Source organism: Mus musculus, chromosome 13 (assembly GCF_000001635.26).
Source record: "Mus musculus strain C57BL/6J chromosome 13, GRCm38.p6 C57BL/6J".
Lineage (NCBI taxonomy): Eukaryota > Metazoa > Chordata > Mammalia > Rodentia > Muridae > Mus > Mus musculus.
In genome coordinates this window covers 74,600,815-74,623,002 of record NC_000079.6, presented here as the reverse complement: position 1 = coordinate 74,623,002, position 22,188 = coordinate 74,600,815, and the positions used below count along the sequence as shown (strand labels likewise).

At 40.5% G+C, this 22,188-nt stretch overlaps 1 protein-coding gene across 9 annotated transcripts; it reads left to right on the top strand.

Moving 5' to 3' along the window:
* The first annotated feature begins 5,036 nt into the window (after window positions 1-5,036).
* Gm46430 (predicted gene, 46430) lies at window positions 5,037-18,582 on the top strand. 9 transcript variants are annotated; one of them, XM_017315690.2, is made up of 7 exons: window positions 5,037-5,218; window positions 5,716-5,801; window positions 10,055-10,279; window positions 11,616-11,739; window positions 12,677-12,803; window positions 13,821-13,881; window positions 15,268-18,582. In XM_017315690.2, the coding sequence occupies exons 4-7, from the start codon at window positions 11,683-11,685 to the stop codon at window positions 16,223-16,225; spliced, it is 1,203 nt and encodes a 400-aa protein (XP_017171179.1). In that variant the 5' UTR covers window positions 5,037-5,218; window positions 5,716-5,801; window positions 10,055-10,279; window positions 11,616-11,682; the 3' UTR covers window positions 16,226-18,582. The 9 variants fall into 9 exon arrangements, with proteins under 9 accessions (XP_017171179.1, XP_030103364.1, XP_017171176.1 ...); XM_030247504.1 differs by lacking the exon at window positions 10,055-10,279 and adding an exon at window positions 5,487-5,613 and having other exon boundaries at window positions 11,682-11,739; XM_017315687.2 differs by having other exon boundaries at window positions 5,487-5,801.
* Window positions 18,583-22,188: the final 3,606 nt, after the last annotated feature.

The window sequence follows — 22,188 nt, the reverse complement described above, 5'->3', positions numbered from 1 at the left end:
CACTGTAGCTGTCCACAGATACTCCAGAAGAGGGCATCAAATTTCTTTACGGATAGTTGTGAGCCACCATGTGGTTGCTGGGATTTGAACTCGGGACCTTTAGAAAAGCAGTCGGCGCTCTTAACCACTGAGCCGTCTCTCCAGCTCTGTCCTCATTCTTAATAGCTGAGTCGTATACCATTGTGTAAAAGAACCACATTTTCTGCATCCATTCTTCAATGTTGGGACATTTGGGTTGTTTCCAGCTTCTGGCTACTGGAAATAAGGCCTATATGAACATAGTGGGACAAGTTCCCATGTGGCATTGTAGGCCATCTTTTGGGTATAGTCCCTAGAGTGGTATTGCTGGATCTTCATGGTATTAGCTCTATTTCTAATTTTTTGAGGAACCTCCAGATTGATTTCCAGAGTGGTTGTACAAGTTTGCACTCCCACCAGCAATGGAGTATTCCTCTTTTTTCACATCCTCACCAACATGTGTTGTCACTTGACTCTAATAGAAGAGAAAGTGGGAAAAAGCCTTGAACTCATTGGCACATGGGGAAATTTCCTAAACAACTCCAATGGTTCATGCTCTAAGATCAAGAATTGATAAATGCGACCTCATGAAACTGGAAAGCTTCTGTAAAGCAAAGGACGGTCAATAAGACAAATCGGCAGCCTACAGATTGGGAAAAAAATCTTCAGTATCCCCACATCCATTAGAGAGCTAATATCCAAAATATATAAAGAACTCAGGAAGCTAACCACCAAAAAAACAAAACAACAACAACAACAACAAATCCAAAAATGGGGTATAGAACTAAACTGAGAACTCAGAAAAGAGGAATCTCAAATGACTGAGAGACACCGAAGAAAATGTTCAAAGTCCTTCATGACCAGAGAAATGCAAATCAAAACAACCCGGAGATTCTACCTTACACCAATCAGAATAAGTAAGATCAAAAGCTTAGGTGATAACACATGTTGGCTGTACTCCATTTTTTTTTACTCCATTTTTAATAGGATTATTTGATTCTCTGAAGTCCAACTTCTTGACTTCTTTGTATATATTGGATATTAGCCCTCTGTCACATGTAGGATTGCTAAAGATCTTTTCCTAATCTATTGGTTGCCATTTTGGCCTACTGACAGTGTCCTTTGCCATGCAGAAGCTTTATAATGTTATGAGGTTCCATTTGTCTATTGTTGATCTTAGAGCATAAGCCATTGGTGTTCTGTTCAGGACATTTTCCTCTGTGCCCATGAGTTCGAGGCTCTTCCCCATTTCTCTTCTATTAGTTTCAGTGTATCTGGTTTTATGTGGAGGTCTTCGATCCACTTGGACTTGAGCTTCATACAAGGAGATAAGAATGGATCAATTTGCAGTCTTCTACACGCTGACATCCAGTTGAACCAGCACCATTTGTTGAAAAGGCTGTCTTTTGTCCACTGGTTGTTTTTAGATCTTTTGTCAAAGATCAAGTGACCATTGTTGTGAAGGTTCATTTCTGGGTCTTCAATCCTATTTTAATTGATTAAAGGGTCCTTTTTATGGAATTCATGTCCTCTGGTTTACATGGCCACTACAAATACCTGAGCTTCCATCCTTACCTAATTTGAATAAATAGTTGTATGGCAATGTGTCTTACATGCCTATATTTGGTCTTTCCAGTTTTTCATGTTTCTCACAAATCTTCCTGACTTTCCATGAATCCAACGCTGATGATGCTATGGCAAGATAAATTATGAGTGAACTGGCAATATAGTCCTCCTGAAGGGGATATCTGTACTTTTTGGTGTTCATACAAAAGATCATCCTGCATTTTTAAACAGATGAAACTGGTGATCTAGAAAGAGCAACAATCATGGTACCTCAGAGACAAATGCTTCTAAGGGGCCAAAATATGACTGACTAAATAAAAAGATTCTGAAAATAAAACAGGCATTTGAAGTTAGTATTTATAGTAGGAGTGTGTTATGTGCATGGCATAACATACATGGAAGTCAGACTGTTGGGATTATTATAATTTCTATTCAGAATGTAGTTAAGAAGATGATCAGGGCAGTGTTACACTTATTATAGGAAGAGAATAGGAAAGAATACAATTTAAAATCCAATGTCAATGAGTGTGCTGGGTGTTAGAAGACTGATTTTTTTTTCAGCCTTGTAAGAACAGTAGTGTGCTGGAAACACTTGAGGAATTTTGAACCGATCAGTATAAGTTAATATTCAACCACTAGCTCTCCTCATTACAACATTGTGTGGTATATGAAGAGTTAAATTTGGAGGGAATATTTTTAGCATCATTATTAACATGAGTTATGTTCAGTATGGTGAAACGTGCTTCCATTATGAATTGGACTATATTCCAGAACCCTTCAAAAAAGGATTAACTTGAATCAGCTGTTTGCTACCTTAGAACCCTTAATGAAGAATAAGTACCAGGGACTTTTGAAGTCCAAGTACACGAAATAGGATACCTGAATAATTCTACAAATCTGTTAAGTTTGATGAAAGAATATCCTGCATCACTTTTAAATCAGGGAGCATTTGTGATTAGTGTACTGAAGGACACAATCTATTAGTGAGAAGTACTATTTGATAATGAGATAGTATTCTATATTTGGTATATAGCTTTTAGACTTGGCCTCAGTATTTAAGAAGATTGCTCAGTTTTCCTCACCTGTATATAGGCCCTGCCGTGCTGAAGTAACCCACATTCTTGTATGTTATATGGGATATTGAGATACATCCAGTTATGGCAAAGGAAATCTGGAGTGAGAACTCATTATCTAAATAACATTTGACATGATCAAACATAACTTTTGAGGACTGCTGTCCCTTCAGGTGCTAAATAGACTGCATTTAAAGGGGATCATAGTTCATATTCAGCAAAATCAATTTCAGTTCATATTCTGCTAGGCCTGTTGGAAACCCAAGCCTAAGTCATCACTTGGGCTTCTAAATAACCTTTGTTTCTTCAAGCTTTGCTTTGTACTATTTTCCCTCTTAGTGAACATTTCTCAATACCCTTGCTTGGACTGAGTGTGACTTCCCTTGGAAGCTCTGAGGGAATAATCCCTATATTTTGACTCTTCTCAATGTAGACTGGACACAGGATAGAATTAAACTTAGATTACAGGCAGTTTGTTATAAATGTTCATCTGAAGACAGAGACTTTTATTCCATATGTATTTACCATAAGTGTCATACTCTAAGTGCCTTAAATGCCTCACTTATTCCTTCAGAACTTCCAAAGGCTTTGTAGGATTTTTTTTTATTCTCATTTTTGGAAATTTCCATCCTAATCTATATATGAATCCTTCTTTATTAAAACTATTTCGTTCTTTTGATCATTCTAACATTTTATATTTGTTATATCATAAGATACAATAAGTTTAACAAATAAATTCACATTCTAATATGAGAACATTTATTCAGGGGTGGGGAACAAGCTATGTTTATCCCCTCTTTCTAAGTTCTCAGTGGCACCACATGTCAAAATTATCATAGTTCAACAAAAGATGTCAGTGAATTCATTGGGTTTACATACACAAAATTGACAAGCTGTTTCTTATGAGACTGTGGATATTCTAAAAATCAGTCACATTAAAAATGCCTTCCTCGGGCTGGAGCAATGGATCAGAGGTTAAGAGCATGTACTGACTGCTCTTCCAGAGGACCTGAGTTCAATTCCCAGTAAGCACATGGTGGCTTGCAACCATCTGTAATGGAATCCAACGCCCTCTTCTGGTGTGTCTGAAGACAGCTACAGTGTATATTCATGGACATAAAAAAAATAAATCTTAAAAAAAATGCCTTACTAACACTTAGCTTATCCTTGTCTGTTGGGATCTGTGAGTATCAAAGTCTTTGTTTCCTTTGTTAGTATGCCACTTTTGGAAGCATGTGACAGGGAAAACTTTTAGGTTCTTTTGAGGAGCCATTAAATCTGTAAGGTAGAAGTTACTAGAATCAGAACAAAACAAAACATTAAGATGCAAAATGAATGCCTTGTAAGTCTGATATTTCTTCTTTGTGTAATAGGGATACTATTGACTAGGTGGGACCAATGAGAATAATGGTGGCTACCATTTGATCTTGTGCCATGTGGTTATATTACCTAAAGACCTGGTAAAAATAAATGGCCTATGTTTTATGATATCATTATCAAAAAAAAAAAAACACCAAGTCCCATGATTGCTTACATTTTATGAGGATTCCCTAGGTGAAATCTAGAAAAACCGAAGAAGTAGTGGGTTTCAGTTGTATGTGAACTGGGAAGTGAGAAACCCTTGCCATATCTTGGTCTTTTGAGAGTTTAAGATCCACCTTTAATCCAGGCTACAAATTCTTTCCGAAACCGACATACATAAAGGACATTAAACGGGGAAGTTCTTTCAAATTGTCTACTTCTTTCCCTGTATATTTTTAGCAAGACATTTTGTTTGTTCATTCATTCGTTTTGTTTTGTTTTTAAACTGGCATTAGTAAGTACGTATTTCTTCAGAATTCTGTTAAGAACTCAAAATCCGCTGAGATATCAAGGAATGTGAACTCAACAAGTCCTTGATTTTTCTTCTTTCCCTTGGCAATGAATGTGCTCAGCCATTATTGGGCTAGGAGGACCACTGTCTGTGAGACATTCTATTAATCCCCTTTCTACATACATAGAAAAATTCGTCCTATGAGATGAGGTACATTTATCTGTACTAATACAACAGTGGTTTGTCTCCACCCTGCCACTGAGGAAGATGCGCTGGCTAACAATAGTGCTCTACACTGTTTGTCATCTCTTTCCTGCTTTTCTCCCAAGGTTGTTTCATACATTTTGGTGAAAAGGACCTGCAGTTTCCCTGAAGCCAGCATCAAGCTACAAAACAAAACTCTTGTATCCTAAAATCCTCTTTAGTGTTATTATCCTGGGCATCCTTCCACTGGTGAGCCAGATTGATAACTCCACTCTCAGTTCAGTAAAAGGCTAGCCACCTTGATTTCAGGAAGAAGGGGAAGTGCTCTGAGGAAAGCTCAAGCAAGCCAGGAAGTAGGTCATAGTGAGTGCAGGACCACTGCCACAAAGGGAAGGAGCAGGCGGCTGAACAGCCTGAGCTGAAATGCTGTGTCCTCTCCCACCGCTTGGAGGATAGACTCAAATACTAATGGAGTGCAAGTCAAAGCAGAGATCTGGAAAAGGCCTGACCCAAGACTGGAAGCTCTATTTAACCTAGAGAAGGGGTAAGACTCACTGGCCAATCAAGGCCCCCAGACGGACCTGCCAGTCAGACAATGAGGAGGGTTCTTCCGGGTGGCTTCCTGCACGTTTGTTTTGGAGTGCAGGCGTGAATAGTCCTTTCTGTCCTGCTTTGAGTACTGCTGTTGGGTGCCTTGGGGGGACCTTAAGGGAGCTCGGAAGTTGAGACGTGGTGAGTGCGAGATCACTGCCCACAAAGGGGAGGAGCAGGCGGATGAACAGCCAGAGCTGCAATGGTGGATCCTCCTCCAGGGCTGCATGGGACGACAGATAGATGAGGCTCTAGGACGGGCACAAATGCTACCCGAATGCAAACCACTCCGGAGATCTGTAAAAGGACTGGCCCCGGACAGGAAGCACACTTTAAACTAGAGGCGGGGTAAGACTCGTGGGCCAATCAAGGCTTCCGAACAGAACTGCCATTCTGGCAATGAGGCGGGGTCTTCCGGTTGCCTGCTGGAAGTTTGTTTTTGCTCTGCAGGATTGAAGGGTTCTCCCTATGCTGCTTTGAGCGCTGCTATTGGGTGCCTTGAGGGGACCTCAAGTAAGCTCCATTTTTGAAACATGGTAAGCACATGGTTACTGTCTATAACGGGTAGAGACAGGTGGCTGAGCAGTGGGAGCTGAGATGGTGGGTCCTCTCTGGGGCTGGATGGGAAGCCTCAACCAGATGTAACCAGATGTGGCCAATTGTGCGGTCCTTTGTGATGCTCCTCACTTGCTAAAACAGGCGGTGAACTCTGAATAACATCAGTATCAGGGCTGAATCTGCTCAAAACATTAGGATTAGGGGCTTGCTTGTAGAAATATCACGGGCAGGATGCCAAACTTGGAGAGCTCTAGTTTCTCTTGAATCTTCTATAAGTTTTGCCCCTAGCATTTACCTATTAAGTATAAGATCCATTTATAGTTAATTTTGTGGAGCTGTTAAAAGGCATCTCATGTGCTGGGTAGCACTCCGATATTAAGCTGAGATGTAGAAGAGTAGAATTGATGATGTAAAGGGTTTACCAAGCTTAGGAAATAGTGACAGTAAGTAGCATTTAGCTGATAGAAAACTGTGTCAAAAACACCCCACAGGTTAGTATGCTAAGCAGGCCGGTTAGAGACTCAAGTTTACTCTTCTGACTGACTGATTATTTCTTCAAGACTAATAGGTTATTTCTCTGCCATTGAAATAAGCCAGTTCATCCCAGATTAGATTAGATTAGATCAGATTAGATTAGATTAGATGTAGGTTTTTTTGGGTGAAGTCCCTGAGGGAGGGGTGGCTTGAGGGGGAAGGAAAGACATTAGGTTGTGTGCACAGAGAGGAAAGGGAAGGAAAAGGGCAAGAGGAGACCACAATGTCTGGATTATATAGGAAAGAGCCTCTGGGAGAAGGCAGCCCAGCCTCTGGTCTGGAAAGTTCAGGGTAGGGGACAGGTTTTGCCAGCTAGGGACTGAGAAAACCTGGAGGCCAGGTCTGCTTTGATATGTAAAATACACACCTCAGTGCCTTGTCTAGAACATTGACCTCTTGATCTGGTTCACCCCACTACACTGTACCCTCTTCTCTCTACGTATTAGCTTCAGTCATCCCCACTCCGAAATTTCCCAAATGTCTCTATGTCTTGCTATGTTCTCCTTTTTATCTATAATAAAATTTCTACTACACCATAACTAGGAGAAGCCATTTCTTTTCATTTCTTTTTTTTTTTTCACTCACCTTCCATTGACCACTTCTTGCTTTCAAATTAATGCCACGTTTTGCTTTAGTTGTTGTTACTGTTAGATTTGACTGAAGTTTAGCTATAGTACTAAAAAAAAAAAAAAAAACAAACAAACAAGATGCAAAACAAAAGGCAATCTCATACTGAGTCTGGACAAGGCAACGCAATAGGAAGAAAAGAGTTGCAAGAGCAGTTGAGGAAGTCAGAGCTACATCTTTTCTCACTGTGAGGATTCCCACACAAACACCAAGCTAACAGCCATAACATACCAGCAGAGGACTTGGTAGACAACCATGTATGCCCCATTTTTGTCATTTTGGTCTATGTGAAATTTTTGGCCATCCAAGTTGTGTAAGACTTGAGTTTCCTCTCCTGGTATGGGTTCACGTTAAAGCAACTAATGATTCCTGACTCCAAAGAGTTGGATGCCTCATGCCCCTGCACATCTTGCAGGCAGGACAGATTTTACATGGAGGGTTTTTAGGTGGGTTGATGTCCAGGATTCTCTTCCTATAGCCTGGAGAGTGTCTTTTCATCCCAAGAGAGCAGAACACTGGAGTGCAGTCTCCAAGCCTGCAAGCATGTCTGTATTCTGTGAACTATGTGGAAGCTGTCCTCAGCAATGGCTTTGTTGTCTGTTTTCAGAGAGTAACCTTGGGTCCTAGCATCACTCTGCATTGTTTAGGGATCCCCATGGGACCTTCTTTTCTTTTGTTTTTTATCGGGACAGGGTTTCTCTGTATAGCCCTGGCTGTCCTGGAACTCACTTTGTAGACCAGGCTGGCCTGGAACTCAGAAGTCCGCCTGCCTCTTCCTCCAGAGTGCTGGGATTAAAGGCGTGTGCCACCACCATGCCCAGCTCCCATGGGACGTTCTTGGCCAACAATTCAAGTGAATATAGCCCACTCCTATTGAAGCCCTGCCTGACCACAAAAGATGGCCATTTCAGATTCTGTATTCTCCATTACTAGAAGTCCTCACTAAGGTCACCCTCATAGATTCCAGGAAGTTACCCGTAGACTACTTTTCTATACTAATTCCCAAGCACCCCATAATTTTAGTCACTTCTCACTGCACTGGACTTCCTCTCACTCTTCAAAGTCAGTCCACCCACAGAATCTATTCTAATTCCCTTTCCAGGAAGATCCATTCTTCTCTTGGGTAGCCTTCCTCTTTACCTAGTCTCTCTGGGTAGGTAACTTGATTATCATTTACCTAACAATTTATATCTGAGTTTAAATCAATGCATACCATATTTGCTTTTCTGAGTCTTGTTTTCTCACTTAGGAGCTTTTTTCTAGTTGAATCTATTTTCTTGTAAATTTCATGGTGTTCTTTATTTGTCTGTGTTGTCCAATCATTGTGAATCTCTGCATCTGTTTCAGTCACATGCTGGGTAGGCTCCTGTCTGCATGTATAAAATATTCCACCCTATAGGTGGAACAACAATATGAACTAATCAGTACCCCAGAGCTTGAGTCTCTAGCTGCATATGTAGCAGAAGATGGCCTAGTCGGCCATCATTAGGAAGAGAGGCCCCTTGGTCTAGCAAACTTTATATGTCCCAGTACAGGGGATAGCCAGGGCCCATAAGTGGGAGTGACTGGGTAGGGGAGCAGGGTGGGAGGAGGATATAGGAGACTTTTGGGATAGCATTTGAAATGTAAATGAAGAAAATATCTAAAAAATAAAAAAGAGTAAAATGAAATAAATAAATAAATAAATAAATAAATAAATAAATAGTATTGCAAGTAATATCAGGGATTGATGCTTGTCCATGGGATGAGTCTCAAGTTGGGTAAGGTATAGGTTGGCTCTTCCCTTAGTGTCTGTTCCATCTTTGTGCCTGCATTCTCTTCTCTTTTCTTTCCTTTTCTTTTCTTTTCTTTTCTTTTCTTTTCTTTCTTTCCTTCTTTCTTAAGATTTATTTATTTATTAATTGTTAGTATGCTGTAGCTGTTTTGAGACACCCAGAAGAGGGCATCAGATCTCATTACCATTGGTTGTGAGCCACCATGTCATTGCTGGGATTTGAACTAAGGACCTTCAGAAGAACAGTCAGTGCTCTTAACCACTGAGCCATCTCCAGCCCCTGTGCCTGCATTTCTTGTTACAGGACAAATTTTAGGTAGAAAGTTTTATGGTTCAGGTGGTGTCCTTAAATCTCCACTGGCTGTCAATCCTGGCTGCAGGAAATGGCTGATTCCCGTTCCACATCCCACTGCTATGAGTCTCAGTCATGTTACCCCCATACACTCCTGGGTGCCTTTTATATCTATGGTCTCCTTCACATGCTGAAGATTCCTCTACTTCCCCCCTCCTCAAACCCACACGCATAACCAACTTCATCCCTGCCAGCTGCAGATTTCCTAAATCTATGGCCCTCTCTCCTGTCTCTTACCACACCTGTTCCTAACCGTTCTCCTTTCCCATTTCCAGTCCTGCTTTCCAACAATTTCCTTCTCTACATCTCTCTCCTATGACTGTTTTATTCTGCCTTCTGAGTGAGATTCAACCATGCTCACTTCAGTTAGCTTCTTTGGATCTGTGGAATGTAGCATGGATAACCTGTACTTTATGGTTAATATTTACTTGTGAGTGAATACATACATGAATTACCGTTTGGGTCTGGATTACTTTTCTAGTTCTGTTCATGTGCTTGCATGTTTCATGATATCCTTGTTTTTAATAGCTGAATATTATTCCTTTGTTAAAATGAACTACATTTTCTGTAACCACTGTTCTGTTGAGGGACATCTGGGTTGTTTCCAGTTTCCAGCTCTTATGAATAGAACTGCTACGGACATAGTAGAGCACATGCCATTGTCTGTATATGTCTAAGTAGGTGCCCTAAGGTTAACATTCCCTCCTATTCGGCTTGTATTAATGGAAGGAATAGGCAAAGTGATTCCTAGTCACTGGAAGGAACTTCAAATAAAACCTCCCCAACTGTGATCCAAGCATGGGAGGGTCCATCAACTTTGAAGCCAAACTTGACAGGATCACGAATATTATGCTGTTTCTGCAAACTGAAAGATGAGAAATTCCAGGTTATGAACACTTCCTCTATGTTTTCAATTCAGCACTATTCTAACCATCTTTTGGCAGAGTCAAAGCCCCGGTGAAGATTCTGTGACGGTTCATTGTATAATTTATGATGATGAAGATTGAGTTGCATTTTGCGGAAAAGAGATGTTGAGATATCTAAGGCATTGAGAAATCTGTCATGCAGACATGCACACAGGGAGAGGGAGTACCCAAACTGATGAGAACTTACAGGAATTGGACCATCTAAGCCCTTAGAAAGTGAAGTCCACTGTGTCTCAAACAAAGGTATATGATTCGGTGTTTGCCCTGCTGTGTTTCTTGCCTTGCTCCAATCTCCCCTCCCTATGTGCAGATGCCTATCTATTGGAATTGGAAGGGGTATTCTGTGCCATTGTATGCCTGAAAGATATAACTTGTGTTCTGATTATAAAAGAAGTGGCAATCAAGTCATTTCCCTGAGTGTCAAAAGAGGCTTTGAACATTTCAACAGTGTAGGAGCTTCTACAGACTATTGGAGTCATTAAAGTTCCACTGAATGCATTTTCATCACAGGGGGAATATGAGCCTCTAGTGCCTAGGGTCAGAATGGAGTTTATTGAAAGAAAATGTTCCTAGAAAAGTTGATGTCTGTGAATCCTTGTCTGTCCATCTTGGCTTTCTTTGGGGAGCTTACAGATGCTCTTTTAGGAGGAGCCTTTCCAGATTTTTTTTATTAGGGGATAGGGTTTGTTTGTCTGTAGACTCAACAAATTTCTTTCTTTTTCATTTCTTCAATAATTTATATATTTATTATCTTGGGAGTCACTTTCCCACTCCAGGTCACCCCCTTCATAGAGTCCCTGTCCCCAATCCTCTCTGATTCTCCTTTGAGTGGCTGTGTGCCCTCCTGTTTGTCCCCCAATCATGGCTCAGTAAGTGTCTGTCCCAATAGGTGTGTCCTCTCTCATTAAAGCCAGACAGGACAGTGTCCTTAAGGGAACAGATTCTAAAGATAGTCAAGAGCTTTAGGGACAGCCTGTACTCCAGTTGTTGGGAGACCCACATGAAGTCTGAGCTGCATATCTGCTACGTATGTGCCAGGAACCTTAGTCCAGTCTTTAGTGGGTGGCTCAGCTTCTGAGTGTCCCCAGAAGCTACTCATCCTAGGCATGTGTAGTGAGTCCAGACTAATGAGTCTGTTATTCTTCCTGGGGAGTTCCTACCCCATTAAGGCTCTTCAGTCCTTCCCTGCACTTTCATAAGAGTCCCCAAGGTTTGTTTGATATTTGGCTATGACTTCTGTTCTTTGTGGCTACTGTGTCGTGGTTGAAACTGGTCATTCAGCTTTCTTCTCATGCTCTCATAAATTCACCATTTGGACTCTGTCCCTAAATCACCTAGGATACTGTAGAAGCATTTCCTGATCAATACTAAGCCATTTTGCAAGCTTGGTTCATTTTTTATTTTTAATTTTATCTCTTTTGTTTTTGTTTTTCAAGACAAAAGTTTCTCTGTGTAGCCTTTCTTCTTCTGAAGGGGACTACCTATGGGCCAACATGCTTGCATGATTTTGTTTTTATATTATTACCTTATATGCTTTGAATGTAAGTTTTTGTACATGCAAGCATATGCTGTTGTGCAGATCTTCATCCACATCTTGAAGTTTGAAGTTTGGCCAAGAATATACAAAATAGATTCTCTTTCTCAGGATGGCAAGTGTTCATGACATCAATACTACCCAAGGCTTCAGAGTCATTGGATTGCAGGTGTGTGACATTTTTCCTACCTGTTGAATTTTTCCAAAGAGTATGAGGGTTTTGCCAGTGTGCATGTATATCATGTGTGCCTCATCTTTACTGTAGTCAGATGGCAGCCTCAGAACACTTAAACTTGAAGTAATGAGCAGTTGTGGGTCCTCATGTAAATACTGGCCATTGACCTCCTTTTTGTGGAAGACCAGAAAGAGCTTTCCACTGCTGAACTATCTCCCTGCCCTATGTTGCTCATTTATGATCCACATTTATATTACTAGTATTTTCATCTATCCATTTGTAACTGTTTAAACATACATGTAAATATACATTCTCTTCTATAAAATTTGTTTCCATTTAAACTGGGGCACTTCAGGTTTCTGCTAGATGACTACAGACTGTATACTGTAGTGAATGTATAATTCTTTGTAGGAACTTCTGTAAAGACCTCTGAATTCTTTCTATGTTTTTTGTTGGCTTGATTCCATTTTGCAGGGGATTGAAGGTCTTAATATGTACCTTTGTTGTCCTGGAACTCATTGCATAGCTTAGGCTGGCATCAAACTCAATGACCTACACCTGCCTGTACCTCTGGGATAAAAGACATGAATAAACACACCCAGCTTGCCTATCATTTTTGTACTTTGTGATTGGTCATACAATGTTTCTGATGTGTGCTTAATAATGTTTGCATCTCTCCTTCCCCCTCTCTGTCAATGGTAATTTGTCTTGCAAGGCTGTATCCTATTCAGAGCATTCAGAAGTGACACAGGTGAACCTCATAGTTCAGTTTCCTTCTAAAATAACTTGCTGATTAGATTGTAACTTCTCTGTCAGGAAATAGTGGAGGAAGCACCAGAAGTATATGTATATATTGTCAAGGAGGCATATATTTATTTACAGTGATGTCAGGATTATGCTTTGTGTTGTACACATGTATGGGATATTTTAGGATGCAGTGACTTATGATGATGTGCGTGTGAACTTCACTGAGGAAGAGTGGGATTTGCTGGATCCTTCCCAGAAAAGTCTCTATGAAGAGGTGATGCTAGAGACATACCAGAACATCACTGCTATAGGTAAGACTGAATTTCCTCTTGCTTTTCTGAATAAGGGACAAATATTTCTTTGTTATTGATCCTCTGTTGTTTCAATTGAAGAGGAGGAAGAATGAGCTGAATAAATCAGGTTCATGGAATGTTCACTGTAGCTTTCACAGTACTGTGAAAATTGCCTAATTTCTTTTTTTTTTTTTTTTTTTTTTCACATTAATCATGAACCATTTATTAGCTTTTTTACTCTGAAACTTAGAGGCTGTGCACTCGCCCTTATTTCCTAAAACGAACAGTTTTTCCAGCAGGGGCCCTCTCGCCACGTGTCTGATTCCTGGCTGAAACACGTGGCAGCTCTCGGCTTTGCAGATAAAGTTTTTTATACCATCTTTATTATCCAACACAAAACATAGAACATTCATTCATACAGACTGGACACGAACATACATGAATTGAACACGAGAACAGATTGGTGCACCGGACATTAGACAAGACACAAAAGGGAACAGAGTACTCTTGCTATAAGGCCCAGAGAGAAATTTCTCTCTGCTTTTGGGGACACTTTCCTCCCTTATGATGCATTTTTTATTAACTGGGGCAATCCGCCTATTCCTTTTAATAAACCCTTTCTTTTCTCACACCTCATGTAGCTTCGGAGAGCTACGGCCTACCGCCTATTACCCAGCTCCTCACTGCTGAACCTAAGTGAACCAGCGCTCGGGTTTAACGCTGTCTCAGCTTAGCCCATACCTTCTCCGGTATGAATTTCCCTTATCCTTTATTTTATGGAGCTCCGAACCAGCAGCGTCTCTTCCAAAAATCCTTTGCCGTTTCTCAGTCCCGCGTTGGTTCGCCAATTGTTGTGTCCGGCCAGCAGACCACAACCTGGGTTCTAGCCTGGAAAGGCATTTTGGAAACCTGGAAGAGAAGAGGGGCTAGGTGGCGAGAGAAAAGAATGTAGCCAAGACAGTTACTCTGATCAAGGCTCCGAAAATTGCCTAATTTTCAATACTATATCATTCATTTTCTGGTACTTTGTTTTAGGCTACAATTGGGAAGACCATCATATTGAAGAACATTGTCAAAGTTCTAGAAGACATGAAAGGTAATTTTTATGTGCAAGCTGATACAAATATGCCTCTGAGGAAATTTTGCTATGTCCTGGGAGCTGTAGAATAGTAAGAGTGTAAAATATCAGTCTTTTAAGTGTAGCTATGATTATAATATTTTCGCAGAACCATGTACCTCAGTGTCAGTTACCTGGCTCATGTTTACAGGCATTCCTCTAATAAAAAAAGACGAGGAAACAGTAACCTAACCTATACCTTTATTTGATTTGTAGCTGCATTAGAGTTATGCTGTAGAACTACCAATTATTTAGTCTCATAACTCTTACACATTGCAAGAGGTATACACATTGAAAAAGCTCTAAATATATGTCCAAAACCTTTTTTCCTTTAAAGAGTACCCCATACCTCACTTCACATATCCCCCCCGACCTTTTTTTAAAGAACTATTTATATATACAAGTACACTGAAGCTGTATTCAGACACACCAGAAGAGTTCATCAGATCCTATTACAGATGGTTTTGAGCAACCATGTGGTTTCTGGGAGTCGAACTCATGACCTCTGGAAGAGCAGTCAGTGTTCTTAACCACTGAGCCATCTTTCCGGTACCCATCTAAAACCTTTTAATAAGCAAATAGTCCATGGTAAAGTTGGTGATGCTCATATACTTGTAGTGACATTGCTAAGTTTATTGAGAGGGCAGTGTGTGAGAGTCAAGAATGCTGCAATGAAGAAACTTAATCCATATTCCACCTGTCTATGAGGACAAAGAGTCAAACTGTGAATGCAATGTGGAAACTTTTCATTTGTTAGTGTCCTTTTAATACATATATCATGTGTCAAAATGGATAAAAGCCATGTGAACATAGAAAATTGAAAGAGGCGATTTCCCTGTTTCTGTCTCAAAACAATGAGAAGATATGTAGTATTATACCTTTGGTAGACTCTCTGAATATGATACCAGTTTGCAATTAATTGGTTTTCTGAGGTTACTGGGAATATACCCCAAGTCCCAGTGCAGAAAATATCTAAGTACTGGGTATTTGGCAATTCTTCTCTTTGTCCTGGTTCACTTTGCAAATGTGGTTTGATTCATACTATATGAAAAATTATGAATGCAGTCAATGTGGTAAGGCTTTGAACTGTTCCATTGTTCTTCACATAGGTGAAAGACATCATATAAAAATCTATATACAAAAAGGATTTTATAAATGTGAGCCATGTAGTAAATGCTCTTACCATGATGGATTTCTTCAAAAGTGTAAAATAACCCATAATAAGGGGGATACCATGAACATAAACAAATGATAAAACCTTAAGATCTGATTCATCTTTACCATTAGACCAAATTATGAAATTCATAAAACTGTTAAAACTTTTGAATATGGTGAAGCTTTAACATGGCCCATTTATCTTTACAGGCATGAAAGAATTCATATTGGAGAGAAACCGTATGAACGTAACCAATGGGGTAAAGCCTTTGCAAGTGACAATCATCTCCAAATACGTAAAAGAACAAATACTGGAGAGAAACCTTATGAATGTAATCAATGTGGTAAAGCCTTTTCACAACAGAGTAGTCTCCAGTATCATAAAAGAACATATGCTGGACAGAAACCTTATGAATGTAATCAGTGTGGTAAAGCCTTGTCATGTCAAAGAAATCTCCAATATCATAAAAGAACACATACTGGAGAGAAACCCTATGAATGTAATCAGTGTGGTAAAGCCTTCACACATTACAATAATCTCCGATATCATAAAAGAACACATACTGGAGAAAAACCTTATGAATGTAATCAGTGTGGTAAAGCCTTTGCACGTTACAATAATCTCCAGTGTCATAAAAGAACACATACTGGAGAGAAACCTCATGTGTGTGATCAATGTGGTAAAACCTTTGCATGGCAGTATACTCTCCAAAAACATAAAAGAATACATACTGGAGAGAAACCTTATCAATGTAGTCAATGTGATAAAGCATTTTCAGAACACAGTAGTCTTCAATATCATAAAAGAACACATACTGGAGAGAAACCTTATGAGTGTGATCAATGTGGTAAAGCCTTTGCTTGGCAGTGTAGTCTCCATATCCATAAAAGAACACATTCTGGAGAGAAACCTTATGAGTGTAATGAATGTGGTAAAGCCTTTGCACATCACACTAGTCTCCAAAGTCATAAAAGAATACATACTGGAGAGAAACCTTATCAGTGTGATCAGTGTGGTAAAGCATTTGCACATCAAAATAATCTCCAATATCATAAAAGAACACATACTGGAGAGAAACCATATGAATGCAATCAATGTGGTAAAGCCTTTGCAAGTCACAGTCATCTCCAAATACATGAAAGAACACATTTTAGAAAAAACCCTTAGAATGCAATCAATGTTGTAAAGACTTTGGATGTAAGACTAATCTCCAAAGACATAAAGGAATATATATGGGACAGAAACCTTATGAATGTAATCAATGTGGTAAAGCATTTGCAACTCACAGTCATCTACAATGACATAAAAGAACACAGAGGAGAGAAACCTGGTTATTGTTTACATATTGACATAAGGAGATGCAAGTATGTATCAACTTGACAAGGGATGGATTGTGATTGCTACTCTTGGTTTTCAATATAAGATCTAAAGTGGAAAGCATAGGTCCAGGCATGGTGGTACATGCCCTTGAACCCTAGGAGATGAGCATCAAGCAGATCTCTGAGTTCAAGTCCATCCTGATACAGAACAAGTTTCAGGTGAAGAAAAGCTAAGGTCTAGGCCGGTGGATACAGAGCCTTGCAGATCTCTGAGTTCAAGGTCAGTATATAGAGCAAGTTCCAGGACAGCCAAGCTGAGGCAGTAAAGGAGTTGGAGAACAGAAAACTGGTGATAATGTAATAGAAGAGGCCATGTCCCAGGCCCAGAAAGCAGCAGAGCTCAGCAACTTTGTCCATGTGGCTCTGACTTTAGAGGTAAGAATAGAAGGGACTACTGGGAAAATTGAAGCTTGTTAGCTGTGGATGAGAAATTAGAAGTGATGAAGAAGAGACCAGCATCATTGAGGTGAAATTTTCTAGGAAGTGTTTTCTGAGAGGACAAAGAAACTGTGTTCCAGAGATAGCCAGGATTGTACCTTGTGTTGCAGCTGAACTTGGTCACATGTAAGAATCATCCAGGTGGTACTGGTTTTGAAGGCATGACGGTGTCATGAGGAGCAGCTGAGGCTTGGACCAATGAAGGGAGCATAAGTGAGACTATCAGTGAAGCCTAGTTGCAGGAGAAGAACCCAACATATTGAAGATGCCAGTCCAATGGGATGAGCAGAAAGAACAGCCCAGTAGAGTGGAGTCAACCAGAGCTTAGAGTGATACAGAGGTCAGAGCTAGAGAAGTGACCTTATCTCTTTGGAGGACTGCAGAAGATCATGTGTGGATCCAAGACATTGGAGCAAGAAGCTGTAACACTGAGGTTACCTTCCAGACCCCAAGATCTTTGAGATGTCAGAGCTGTGGGGTACCTGCTCAGGAAAACCAGCCAAAGAGAAAGAATTGTGCTGCAGTTAACAAAGCATAAAAGGAGTTGGAGATCTAAAGAATGCTTTAACATGACACATGGAGATGCAGTTTCAAGATTTCCAAGTTGACTTTTGGTTTTGTTTTCGTCCAGTAATTCCTCATGATGACATTTTGGAATGGTGAAGTCTATGTTGTGAAGTTGGAATTATATGATCTGCATTTAGATTTTTCTTTTTTAGGGGATTACAGTTACATTGAATGAATCTCAGAAGAGACTTTGACCTTTGGACTTTTAACGTATTTGAGACTGGTATAGATGATGGGGACTTTTGAGGTTGGACCTCGTGTATTTTTCATTATGCATGTTTAAATATGTTCCTTATACATTCCTGTACTCCAACATGCTTAAGGGGGCCAGTGAGTGGAATGTGGGAGTTTGAATATGCTTGTGACAGGGAGTGACTCTATTCAGAGGTGTGACCTTGTAGGAGAAAGTGGATATCTCTGGGGGTGGACTTTGAAGCTCCACCAAGTGCAAAACAGACCCTCCTATTCCCTCTCTGGAAGACAGTTTCTTCCTGGCTGCCTTTGGATCAAAATGCAGAACTCTCAGCTCCTTCTCCAGCATCATGTCTGCCTGCATGCTGCTGTGCTTCCTCTGAAACTGTAAGCCAGCCCCAATTAAAGGTTTGCTTTTATGAGAGTTGCCATGGTCATGATGTCTATTCCTAGCAATGGAAACACTAAGACAGAAACCTTGGGAGTGTATTTAATATAGTGAAACCTTTTCACAATTCTGTAGGCTTCATCATCATGAAAGAATATATACTGGAGCCAGACAGTGGTGGTGCATGCCTTTAATCCCATCACTTGGGAGGAAGATGCAGGCAGACTTCTGAGTTCTCGGCCAGCCTGGTCTACAAAGTGATTTCCAGGACAGCCTGGGCTATAGAGAGAAACCCTGTCTTGAAAAACCAAAACAAACAAAAGAGTATGTCCTGGAGAGAAACCTTTTGAATGTACTTCCTATGGTTAGGCTTCTTCCTACGGTTAAGAAGGAATCACTTTGACAGATACAGTTCTCATTCTCTGTCTTTAGAACCTGAGCATCACCCAGGAGTTCATGACAAGCTCCTTCTTGGACCCTGTCTACATGTGTTAAATCAGAAGTTTTGCTCTCAGTATATGACTCCTAGAAAAATAATTAAAGGTGGCCCCTGAACTCTATATTTCTGACTCTCCAGTTACTACTAATCTATCTTTCAAGCAGAGGCCCCATATCCTTGAGCTCTCTGGGAGCAGAGGTGATCAGAAAGGTAGTCAAGGGCTCTGAAGCCCCTCAGGCACACGCGAGGTTTCAGGCAACACCAGCCCCACTCTGAAGCACACACACAAAATCCTGTTGAGGATTAATCTAATGCCTGCTCTCTGACACAGCGTTTGCAACACAGCAGGTAGAACTTGCCATATCCACCCAACAAACCCCATACACATCTAGGAAACTTCTACAGCTCAGAAACTCCTGTTGTACCTGAAATTGGATTTCCCAGAATCATGCCAGGTTCAATGGTGGCAGTGGAAAAGTGAAAATATTCTGATCAAGTATTGCTAAACAATGATCCCCATCACTGCCTTTATACGACTTTCAAATACTTCATAACATATGTCACACAACAGTGAATGTGTTTGAGCCTATCCCTAACCCCTAACCCTAACCACTAATTCCTTACCCTGTTATCTCTTGACTCTCCTCTATGTATACTGAATAGAGTATAGAATTAGGCTTAGATTGATGCCAGTTTGTCATTAATGTTTGCCTGAAGACAGACTTTTTTCCCATATGTATTTCCTTCAAGTCTCATACTCTAAGTGCCTTAAATGCCTCACTTATTCCTTCACAACTTGCAAGCATTTTTGTAGGGTTTTATTTTTCATATTGGAACGTTCCTTCATAATCTACATATAACGCCTACTTTGTTAAAACTGTTTCAATGTTTCATCACTCTAACATTTTATATTTGCTAATACCATAAGATACAATAGGTTTAACAAATCCACCATCTCCTGTGAGAACATTTATTCAAGGGTGGGGAATAAGCAATGTTTATCTCCTCTTTCTAAGTTCTCAGTGGCACCACATCTCAAAATTACCATAGTTCAACCAAAGATGCCAGTGAAATTACTGAGTTTCCCTTATAAAATATTGACAAGGTGTTTCTTATGAGACCTGGATATCCTAGAATCAGTCACAATAAAAATGCTTTACTCATTATGTATGGAGACAATTTCACATTACATAAATAGTTATACCTCTTCCCCCGATAAAACTACTGGCCAGCCATGTCCTCTTTTTTTTTTTTTTTAATAAAGAATTAGTATCATTTTAAAAGTTTTGCTGTGATCACTTTAAGTGTATCTATAGGCATGAAGGTAGTTGCATTTTAATTTAGAAATAGGGAAGAAGCTCCATGCTGGATCTTTAAATTATTATACTGTTTTTAAATAAGACTTTAGTGGTTATGAATATTTTTTAAATTATTAAACTGTTTATGTCAGTATAGTTATACGTATATGTATGTATATGTACATATATATATAATATTTAAAAGCGCATACTCATTATCCTTATATGAGTAAGGACAGTGTTCACTATGAACAACATTTTCTGCTCTATGAGTAGTAAACTCTTTAAAAGTAATTCAGAGTGGCGCACGCCTTTAATCAAAGCACTTGGGAGGCAGAGGCAGGAGGATTTCAGAGTTCGAGGCCAGCCTGGTCTACAGAGTGAGTTCCAGGACAGCCAGGGCTACACAGAGAAACCCTGTCTCAAAAAAACAAAACAAAACAATATGTAGTTCAGAGTCTAATATATGTCTATGAGGGTAGCAGGTTTCTCTGAACTTGGGATTCTGCACATTCCACTTGTATAGATCAGTAGTGGAAAAGGGGATGTGTGCCCTGTACTGTCTTCCCTTGCCTATCCAAAATGGTGGGCGTGGGAGGGACAGTTGCTCAAAAGGGCAGTGCCATTGTGGTAGAATCTGTCTATCTTGTAGTGCGGGCACCTGTGTGAAGAGGGCTAGAATGATGTAAACCTCTTCCCCAGGGCCTGGACCAGCATCTGCCATTTACAAGGGATGGGTGTGAACCAGGATAGAATGATAAGGCGCCAGGAAGGAATTTTCCTCCAGAGCTGGAGGGAATTGGACTGCTGGCTTAAGATTCTTTGAGAGCTCCATCAATTTGTACTGTAAGGTCATTGGGATAGGTGGTAGGAAAGGCTTTAGCTACTTATGGGGCTCTCCACCAGATACTGCCAGACCATGTTGTTTGGAACCTGGTCAGGGTGCCCAGGATTTACATACACAATACTTTGAACCAAGTAGATAGTAGGAAGGTGGAAAGTGTGTGCTTCCGGCCAACCCACTTTAAAAGCAGGCCATTCTTTCCAGGAAAAAACCGGCCTGTGTTTGCACTGGTGTTCTCTGACTCCAACAGAAAGGAGTCCAGAGACAAGAAGGCAGCCTATCCCTGGAGCGGGCTCTCCCAGCTGGGAAGAACCTGATAGCTTCCATCAGAACCTGTGTCAGAATGGAGCTCTCTGCAACTGCATCTGAAGGGAGCTGGAGAGCACCTCTCATCCCCAAGGCCAGGAGGAAGTTACCAGCTTGACTGCCCTACCTCCTTTGGCCTTCAGGTTGTGAAGACAAAAGAAATCACCCCACAGAGAGCAAGACAAAAGGCTACTCAGAACTTGACAAAGTCAAGATACACACAGCAAACTCAGACACACCCTGACTTGCCCATTGCTAGGAGAGTCCATTGCTCTCAACAACAATAACAACCCTCTCTACTATCAAGTCAAGAGGGACCCCTTCGATTCCCTGCCAATGCACTAAATGTAATGGTCTGCAAAATCTCTGAAGGAAGGCCCCAGACTTAGTATGCAAAACCAAAGAATGTTTATTCTGAAAAACACAATAGCATTCAAGGATTTAAGGACTCAAGGACTTAATCATTCTCTAGAATGAGGACCCCACATAAACCAGGAGACTCTCTAGGAAGATTAGGTAATCTAAAATTGCATTGGTGGGCTCTAGCGGGTCAGCGGCCTGCATTCCTATGTCATGAACATTGAACCATGTGATGAAATAGGGCTACAGATGGCCCATTCTGAGATAAGACATTTCTCCGTTTTTGTGGTTATCCCCAGGCTGTACTTCGGGAGAGGGTTTTATGATCTTGTGCTGGATTTTATGGTCTGCTTCTAGAGCTGGTGTCTGAATACCTAGTTTCTGAGACTTATGGTCTGTTCTTGTAGTTGGTATCTTCCAGCGTGGACTCAGGCCTGGTCCTCAAAATGGAAACAATTGGGGTTTATATTACCCTTCTAAAACAACACCCAAGATCTGGACAACCTGCTGTGGCTGCTTATAACACAGACTGTTGCTTTTTTGTCTGAAAATGCACAACCTGAGAGAAAGGTATGGATAATATTTGGTGTCCTCTAATACATATGTCTAGACCCTGAACAATACCCAACCATAAAGCCTCTTTAAACATTTAAAATGATTTTGGGAATTAAAATTAAATCATTTCAACTTTCTCATTTTTTCTAGTGCTAAGTCTCAAACACTAGGACAAAGGGCTGAGGTGCTATTTAACAATTGAAAACAAACCTGGTTCTCAGGTTCTCCCTGACATTCCTCAGCTCCTACCCATTACAAGGTATGCCTGACTGGCCTATCCTCCCTCTAAGCCCAGAGGTTGGTCTGTCCTTCTCCCAGCTGCCCTTCCTATGTGATCCAACCATTTTAGTTACCTTGTCTTTTT

What these genes read in the sequence shown, in the direction of transcription:
- Gm46430 (XM_017315690.2), top strand. Translation starts at nt 11,683, where the DNA reads ATGGCAAGTGTTCATGACATCAATACTACCCAAGGCTTCAGAGTCATT. An exon ending in TCAGAGTCATTGGATTGCAG is followed by an intron (nt 11,740 to 12,676) that starts GTGTGTGACATT and finishes GGGATATTTTAG; the next exon opens with GATGCAGTGACTTATGATGA. An exon ending in CCAGAACATCACTGCTATAG is followed by an intron (nt 12,804 to 13,820) that starts GTAAGACTGAAT and finishes ACTTTGTTTTAG; the next exon opens with GCTACAATTGGGAAGACCAT.